This window comes from Chiroxiphia lanceolata, chromosome 2 (genome assembly GCF_009829145.1).
Source record: "Chiroxiphia lanceolata isolate bChiLan1 chromosome 2, bChiLan1.pri, whole genome shotgun sequence".
Taxonomy (NCBI): Eukaryota; Metazoa; Chordata; class Aves; order Passeriformes; family Pipridae; genus Chiroxiphia; species Chiroxiphia lanceolata.
This window is the reverse complement of record NC_045638.1, coordinates 113,586,557-113,595,706: the sequence shown is the minus strand read 5'-3', so window position 1 is coordinate 113,595,706 and position 9,150 is coordinate 113,586,557. Positions and strand designations below refer to the sequence as shown.

Genomic DNA, 9,150 nt, shown 5'->3' with positions numbered 1-9,150 from the left:
TAGAAGTATGTTCAATGTATGAAAAATCTTGTTTCACTTACTGATCTGAATTTAGACATATTTAATATTACAATAAAAAGTTCACAGAAGATCTAAGTGCTAAAACAAAGGAGGCATAAAAAAAGTTAATTTTGTCTGAAATCCTTCAACCTGTTTCCCAAATGTGTTTGAACTATTGGACAGCATGCAACAGAGAAAGAAAGTTTTAAACTTAATATATATGTTGAATTATGATATATATAATTCGCTATTACACTGGAAGATTTTAGGTCAAGTCCTCTTATGCAAAGTCATTTAAGCAAGACCCTAAACCAAATAATACAAATGTTATTTATATAAGTGGTGAATATTCTCATGCCTGAGGTTTCCAATCTTAATCTGCTATATTTCTATGATATAAAATATGTTTTATAAAATATAACTTGAGTTATATTTTCAGGTAATTAATGTCATGAGCATAAACTTGTCAGAAAATGACTTGTAGATGTTTGGGGTTCATTTATAAAGATACAAATGCCTGTGATGGTTTGTCTTTTCTGTTGTGGTTTCCCTCTGTTCAATACTATTTCTTGATTTTTCTAGTCCTTTCCTTAAGTCTTACTTAGCACAAGGTCTATCTGTTATTTCCAATGTAATGAACTTTTCACCAGGAATATCCACCTTATGCTCTTACTGAGGACTTTTACTGAAGCTGTGACTTTTTTCCTTCTGTTAAGAAATAATTGTTAATTTCCTATAAAATGAGTCACCGAGGAAAACACTAACTCAAAATGTGTTAGCATAATATAGAGTAATAGCTCAAACGCCTGCTCATTAGTCGCCTCAGTATTTATAGGAATTGAACATGTATTATGCAGCTTTGGAATATTTCAGCTTTTTCTAGGAGCTTCATGAAACCCTCATTGGCCTAACTTTAAGCAATAGAATAATAGAACATTTTGGGGTTTTTTGGGAAATATAGTATATTTTTATTTTTTCTAATAAAATCTTAATAGAAATTTATCGTGCCTACACTAGTCTTAGCAGTTTTAAAAACTGTACTTGGCTTGTATGTGAAGCCATTGCCTTCTTTTTGGTATAATCTCCAGAGAAAATGGGAAATAAACAGATATATATGCACTTAAATGTGTGCATATGGAAGAGAAAGGAAGATCTTGCTTAATAGTTTTTGAAATCAGAGGTGAATTTTAACAATTTCACAGAGGAGCAGAGGCTTCCAAAGGCTTTTATCCCTACAAGATTTATGAAAAAGTGATAGGAAGAGAGGAAGAGACACAGAAATGGTATTAATGGTCACAATGAGGAAGAGACTTTTTTGCACTCACCTTTTATTAGACATCTGAGTCCATAAGACAGAGATTGGTGGGAAAACAGAATAAACTTTGTTAATTCTGTTGCTTATGGCATGACTTGTTTGTTTACCTCTTATTATTGTGATTGCCTGGCAACCAAGGAAGAGATAAAAAAAAAGAGGAAAATATTATGAGCTAGTTGGTATTCTGTCAGTGAACTGTTGAAAAGTTGCATGCATTGAGTATCCAATCATTATCATCTTTTTGATTTGGAAGGGAATTGCTTGACTAAATAGCAGAAAGTGGGTATGCATGGGAATGCAGACTTTCCTGTCATTGCTCAGCAAGGCATAATAAAGGTGATTTTTTTTTTCTCCTGCTTGAAAACTGTGCTGAATATTAAGTCAGTAGATGAGAGGGTTAGTTTTCAGTATTAGAGCAAAATGTGTTTTTTCAGGTAAAATTTGAATAGTGGTTCTGTAAAGACTTCTGTGAACATCTCATAAATAGTGAAAAACAATTATACTGAAAAAACCCCCAGTTTTTAGCAATTAGTTTAGAAATAAGCAAAGATTTAAGTGCTCCACTTAGCAAGGGTGGACATCCCAGCACATGAAGATGTTTTTGTGAAGTTTCAAAGCCATATTTATGTTAGAGGACAGTTGGGCTTTACCTAAATGGCGTGTCCTAGTTAGGACAGCTGAGACCAGTTCATCACTGGATGGGTGTAATCCAAAACTGCGTATTCTATAGCCTTCCATGCCATTTCCCAGAAACTGTTTTCAATAGGCTCTTTACACCCTCTGCCCAGAGCAGCCTGACTCCTCAGGCTACAAAGTAGGTGTTAAGAGGCCTGCGAGATAGAAGGCTGCCTCCCTGTTCCTCACACCCTTTGTGAAACTCCCCACCCTGAGGAAAGTACTGAGCATTCCTGTCTGAACTGGTGAATATATAATCTTGGAGTCTTGGAACTTTTTTACCACTCGTGGGATCCAGAGGAAGACTGCAGACCACCACTCTCAACCAGACTGCAGACCACCACTCTCGACTGGACTGCAACCACCACTTTTCAACCAGACTGCAATCACCACTCTTGACCAGACTGCATCAGCACTCTCACCACAGGTTTTCCCCTCTCCTTTTCCTTTGGACTCAGGGGGCCCAAAGAACACCACTCTGTTCATGCCCCAGGGTGCTGGGTTATATATTTGGGTTTTGTGGGTTAAAACCAATTGTTTGTCTGTATAATCGTATTTATTGTATTATTTTATTAAATTGTTATTCTGACTTATAATCTCTCTTTTGAGTTGAGTTCATTTCCCCTGCTGGTTTACCTTTAAACCAGCACATGGTGCTCATACCAATTAAAACATCATATCAATTTTTTTAATGCAAAATAAAATTGCAAGTAAATGTTGTTATGCTGTTGCCTGAGATTGTCAGTGGAATGTCAGGGATTTAGCTACCTGAGTTTCATAGGTTCCTTGAACAATTATGAAACTCCATTTTTGTTGGAGTTTTCTGCTTTGTAGTTTAGGGGTTTTATAGCAATGTGATGCTGAAAGATGAGGTGTAGGTTTTTGGGGATCATGCAGTTGCAGACCTATATTGTAAATCACAAAATGTCCTTCAATTTCCTATTGTAAACTGAAGATTTTGGGTTTTTTTAACATGACAGTTAAGACAACACAAAAACTGATGTCACAGGCAGGATGAAAGAATTGAGGAGATCACTCATGTCCCAGATTCCCACATTGAGAGGGAACTTTTTACTGAGACTGCTCATGACATCCTAGGAAACGTCCTACCTTCACTTCTATACTTTTCTTTTGTAAAGAGATTTGAAGAAATAAACTAAAGCCATAAGTCCAGCACACTCTGCTGGATCTGTTCTTGCAAACAAAATCCTTTTTGGCCCAACTTTGTCAATCAGTATGACAAGGGCACATGAGTTAGACCCTCTCACTGGGGATCTTGAGACTTTTCTATACCACTGAAAGCAATCTCTTGTTTCCTGGGGATCTTGAGACTTTTCTATACCACTGAAAGCAGTCTCTTGTTTCTTGTCATTAACAGTATCCGAAGAAGATTTAAAAAATGAAAAGCAAACAAAAGAACATTTTCCAAAAGCCAAATCACATGCAGAGAAAGGAGTGCTGCTATGGCACTTCTCCTGGACATGTTTCGAAAGCATTGAATGTGCCTGAAAGCATCAATATGATATAAGTACTGTGTAATAATATAAATTCAGAAATGGTGTGTCCCACATCATGCTGTTGTAGAATCCCTGACACATTTTTAGAAATATCTTCCTAAAATATTTTGAATTTATTATTCCTATTGGGCTGCTCAGAGGGCAGTCCTATCATTTCATCAGTCCAGTATTTAGGACTTGGCTATTAATTTCCAGTCTAACCACAGCCAGGACTGATAAACATTCATTAGTTTTGTAGCTGCCCCAGTATTGGAAGAAAGAAATGCCAGTTGGGACACCTCTGAAGTGTAATGCCCCATGGACTAGAGTTACCCAAATAATTGAGGTGAAAATTAGGTTTGAGTCCTGCCGGCGTCAGATCTTTCATACAGTCATTCTACCAGCATTTCAACAGACTTCCTTTAAATTGTCTGCCTGACTCCCATGAACACCCTTCCTCCTCACTATTACACGGTGCCAACTCCTTCTTTACTTGGATAGCTGACTCTGGCACCTTCTGCTTTATTTTTTCCACCTATCTGAAGAACAAAAATGCAAACTGTTCTTATTTTTTTTAGCCAAGCCTCAACAAGTTAAAATTTTGCATAGGAAAATGCAGTATCATCAGAAATACTTCTCTTTTTATTGTTGTTTTGTTTTAAGTTCTGGGTGGGTTTCTGTGATGACTAAATTTGGGTGGCCATACTTTCTTGCTGGATGGTTTCTTGTCCCTGCAGTGCATTCTTGATCTTGCAGAAACAGTAGTGGTTGCAAGATATACTGTTTAGGAGAGTTGATTTAATAGAAATTACCCCCCTATCCCATGCTGGTACTTCATGGGATGGGAATAGTTCTGGGAAGTTTAGGTGGGAGAAGAGGAAGCTGAGACTGCAGCAGACTGTAGTCTGCATGAGGTGAAAAGAAACATGTCCCCATCTGTTTTACTTCTGGAGTTTTTTTCAAGGCATCCCACATCTCTATTGTAGCCTTTGTTTTGGATTTCATTGTTTCATTTCTATTTTGACCTGCTCAAGCCCAGGTTCCTGCATACTCAATGCTGTTCTTTTCTTTCTGTATCCTAAGATACAAATATTACAGCATAGTAATTCTGGATTCTTCTTTTAGCTGATTTACCCCTCACCTTCTGGCAGAATAGAATTTTCCTCATGTGTTTAAAAATACCTTAGATACTTTTTGTTTCTAATTATTTTTCTCATCTCTATGCATCTTTTGTTACCTACAGGAAGGGTATTTTTTTCTGTAGCTTTTATTGTAAGGAAGATCTATGTCTTCTATTATAAGGAATATCTTAATTTTTTTACACTCTGCTTTTCTCTAAGATTTGAAAATCAACTTTTCCCCATAATTATTCCTGTTTATATATTTCTTCTTTTACTTTTTAACTCCTACCTTCTTGTCCTTTTCTTTCAGCTAACTGTTTGAGAATATAGGTTAGAATGATAGGTGTACAAATTAAAACTGCATTGAATACTGTAATACTGAATAAGTGACTATTAACTATTGTAAGCTTACAATAGTTGAATAGAGCAATAAGTTGAATACATGAGTTACAAGTACAGAAATAAAAATTAAAATTTGTACAAATATAGGTGTTTGAGAAACCTCACTTAATAGAAAAAACTCATGGGTCATGGAAGGAAAATTGTCTCAATGTTCTTGATAATCTGCTTACCATCTTTTAATATCACCTGGAGATGGCAATAAGAAGGCTTACGGGGAAAAGCTGCAATATATGAGCATTGCAAATGTACTGCTTGCTTTTTACTTTGATCATAATTATTGAATTGTGGAGGTATTTTAAACTCTACAGGTTCCTGGTTTTGTTTCTATTTCCCAGTGGACATTTAAAATATGATGAACTGATTAGAAATTGTGTGGAAAAGATAATCACTGGATGACTTAGGAATCAGTGCGAGTTGCTTAAAATGCTCATAAAATTTGGTTTCATTATATAATCTTGTCTAGTTTCATCTGGTTGTTGTAAGTGGAGTTTTATTTGTCCAGCTAAGACCTCCAGATAAATTGGGACATCCAGCTTCTTTGGAGGCAATTGTGGCATCTGAACGGCTCTTTGCAACAGGGTTAGATTGTTGGCTCAAGGCCTGTACTTTTAGAGGGACATCTGTCAGAGGAGAGCTCTTCACTCGATTTTGGGAAGTTGTCAGAGGCTGGGAGCCAGAGTCCAGCTGCAGGCAGGAGCTAGTGCTTGTATGATGAGCTACCACGTGGTGCCAAACTCTCAAGTGGCCATGAGCTCTAGTGATTTTGACTCAGCAAGACCCTGTCCTGCAAGCTTTTTTTGGCAAAGTAGCATGTTATGGCTTGCTGCAGCATTTCAGCTGCTGTAGACCCATCCAAGATTGTGTTTTAAACTCTGTTGAACTAGTCAGGAAGAGATAAAACTTGTGTACAGTCCGATCTGTAAAGTGAACTACAATAAACTTTGTTTCAATTAAAGGAAGAGTATTTATACTGCTTTTATCTGCTGGTTTAATAACATGATTTAAAATCACATCTTCAGTGGTGTGTGGACAATTTCATTGTGCAGACCAGCTCTTAGTCATGTTAAAACTTTCTTAAATAAGTGAGTTGGGACTGAGAACTCTCAGATGCTGCTCTGATGTGGCCACTTTTTTTTATTTCTTTGTATATGTGTGAGATATGCTTGTATTGTAAAACCAAGAAACTGTAAACACTTCTGCACTTTACTTTCCTACTGGGAATAATACTTTCCTCTCCTACTGTCTGCTCTGCAGTACACTAAGGTCCTGCAGCAAAAGGTGCTGATGTAAAACAAGTAATTAGACTGAGATCTTAAATATAACATTGAGGTAACGATTTTTGAGGGAAGATGTTTGTATGATAGTGTCTCCCTCCTGCAAGAATGGCAGCTAACAACATCCGTAGTTCTATCTGCTCTGCATCTTCAGTTTTTCTCCCTGAATGGGAGAAAACAAAGAAAGATACATCTTAAAGTTACTTAGTTGTGTATGGTAAAAGACTAACAGTAAATATTTACTGTAAGTACCCCCATAGGATTTCTTTTTTCCTGTGATTGCTAAATATTCCTCTGGTAAGTGTGACTTTAGAAATCAGGTAGGACTGGTGAGTAATTAAAAAATAGAAAACCCATTCCTTCAGTGGGTCAAGTAAGTTTGTCAGCTGATGGCTGCTGTAAAAACAAATGATGGCTGTGTGTTCTTCAAAAAACATTTTAGTGTCCTAGCGTAATAGTCCACAGAAGAATTAAGTAGCCAAGGAATGGTAAGTTGGAAGTAATTCTTAATAACTCTGAAAACTGGGCTGAGCTTGACTGTTTGTCCAGAGTACATATATCCCAGCCAAAATCAATTGTCATGCTTTGAATAAAAGGAAAACTGTAAGGTTTTTTAATGACTGTATGGAATTTCAGTTGGAGCCATTGACTGTCATTTGTAAGATTTCAAATCTTGTTTAATCTTTGAAATACAATTGATTCTAACAGTTAAAATGTGATGGTGCCCTTGTGAATCTCTTCCATTTCAGGTGAGTGTAGTTGAAGGACATGCTGGAATCATGGGTATAGTTTAAGAAATCACAGGTTTTTAATAATGTCAAACAGCTATAGCATCTCTTTCATGCCACTCTGAAATAACTTGGTAAAAACTCACTAATTAATGGTGAATTCTGTGTCCATTTAAGATGTTTATATGTTTTAATGGGAAAAAAATGCATGCAAATTCAATCAGACTTCATCGTCTATTTTATAGAGGCATCCAAGCAAAGTTATTTTTGCTTTTTCATCTAGGTGTGATTTTTATTGGTATAATCATTAATTTTAAAATATTTTCTTTTTTCTTTTTTATTTTTCTGCAGTGGGAAGAGATTAGTGGTGTTGATGAGCATTATACCCCAATCAGAACTTACCAAGTGTGCAATGTTATGGATCACAGCCAGAACAATTGGCTGCGAACAAACTGGATTCCACGCAACTCAGCTCAGAAGATCTATGTGGAGCTGAAGTTCACCTTGAGGGACTGCAATAGCATCCCTCTAGTCCTGGGCACTTGCAAGGAGACCTTCAATCTGTACTATATGGAATCTGATGATGACCATTCGGTCAAGTTCAAGGAGCACCAGTTTACAAAGATCGACACCATCGCGGCCGACGAGAGCTTCACCCAGATGGACCTCGGGGACAGAATCCTCAAGCTGAACACAGAAGTCCGTGAGGTGGGGCCCATCAGCAGGAAAGGCTTTTACTTGGCTTTCCAAGACGTGGGTGCTTGTGTTGCCTTAGTCTCGGTGCGAGTGTACTTCAAAAAGTGCCCTTTCACCGTCAAGAACCTTGCCATGTTCCCCGACACGGTGCCCATGGACTCCCAGTCGCTGGTGGAGGTTCGGGGATCTTGTGTCAACCATTCCAAGGAGGAAGAGCCACCCAAGATGTATTGCAGTACAGAAGGAGAATGGCTAGTGCCCATAGGGAAGTGCTTGTGTAATGCTGGCTATGAAGAAAGAGGCTTTGCGTGCCAAGGTAACAATGCCTTCCATGTTCGTAGTTCTGCTGTTGACAGGGGCTTCACCCTCTGCCCCTGCTCTGTGTACTGGGGTGTGTTCATTTGCTCCAAATTCCTGAGAGAAATACATTAGCTCCTAAAATTGCCTTTTATTTAAATTGCCATTTATTTAAACTGTGTAAATAATGTAATTTGCTGAAAGTATTTGATGAGAGTCAACAGCTGATTTTTAGTAAACACGCTGTGTAGCAAATCTAGCCTCTCTTACCACTCTTGGACTTCCTTTCAGTATATTATAGTTTACTTAAATGCTTTGTTTGTGTCAAAATATGTGATTTTTTTTTTTTAAACTTTGTGGTTCCGTGTATGACTTTTGCTATTGAGCTGTGTTGATTAGTTGGGATTGGTCAGAAAAAAACATGTAGCGTTGTTCTGGTAGCGTAATTACTAAATGCAGGTACATTTGGAAAATTAATAGTTGAACTTTAAAATTGCATTTTCATAAATGCTGACGTATTTAACTCAAAATAATTTTCTCCAAACTTTTTGTTTCTGCAAACTATGGTTATGTGAATGCTCCCAAGAACAAGAATACGCTAGTGATCTGGAGTTTTTACAGAAATGGTCTCTTAAATGTCAGAGAAATGCATGTTGCATTTACTAATTTTGATATCAACCAAAATGATGGTGGCTTACATTTTTATGCTTTTTATAAAATTACATGTTGAAGTTTTGTGCTAGTTGAACCTTAAACCTCTTTTCACAGAGTGCCTTAACGGGTGCTTGCTGTGGCAAAGAGTTTTCCATTAAATATATAACTAAAAGTTAAATATCTAGAAATACCATGGATGGAAGGAGCAGTAGCTGAGATGTTTAGGGGGGGCTGTGTGTATGTGTGCATGTGCAAATCCGTGTATCTACAAGAGAAATTTAAAGTATTATGAACCTGGTTGAGAGAGCACCTACTCCTTTTTAATCAGTCCTACAGCAACTTTGTGTCAAAAAATTGTTCCTGTGGAGCTACCAAACCATAGACAGGTAGTTGTGAAAACTGTTACTCTAACTGACATGACCTTTTCTCAGAAAATGCCAGGGAGATCTGGGAGGAAAGGGGTTACGGGTGTATTCTGTTTGATTTTGCTTT

General features: G+C 37.3%; 1 protein-coding gene across 2 annotated transcripts in view; it reads left to right on the top strand.

Moving 5' to 3' along the window:
- Positions 1 to 9,150, top strand: part of EPHA3 (EPH receptor A3) — a 206,701-nt gene that overhangs the window by 61,172 nt on the left and 136,379 nt on the right. For both annotated transcript variants that reach the window (XM_032678131.1, XM_032678130.1), the window contains exon 3: positions 7,363 to 8,023. In XM_032678131.1, coding sequence (XP_032534022.1) covers positions 7,363 to 8,023 — 661 coding nt within the window. The remainder of the gene's footprint in view (positions 1 to 7,362; positions 8,024 to 9,150) is intronic.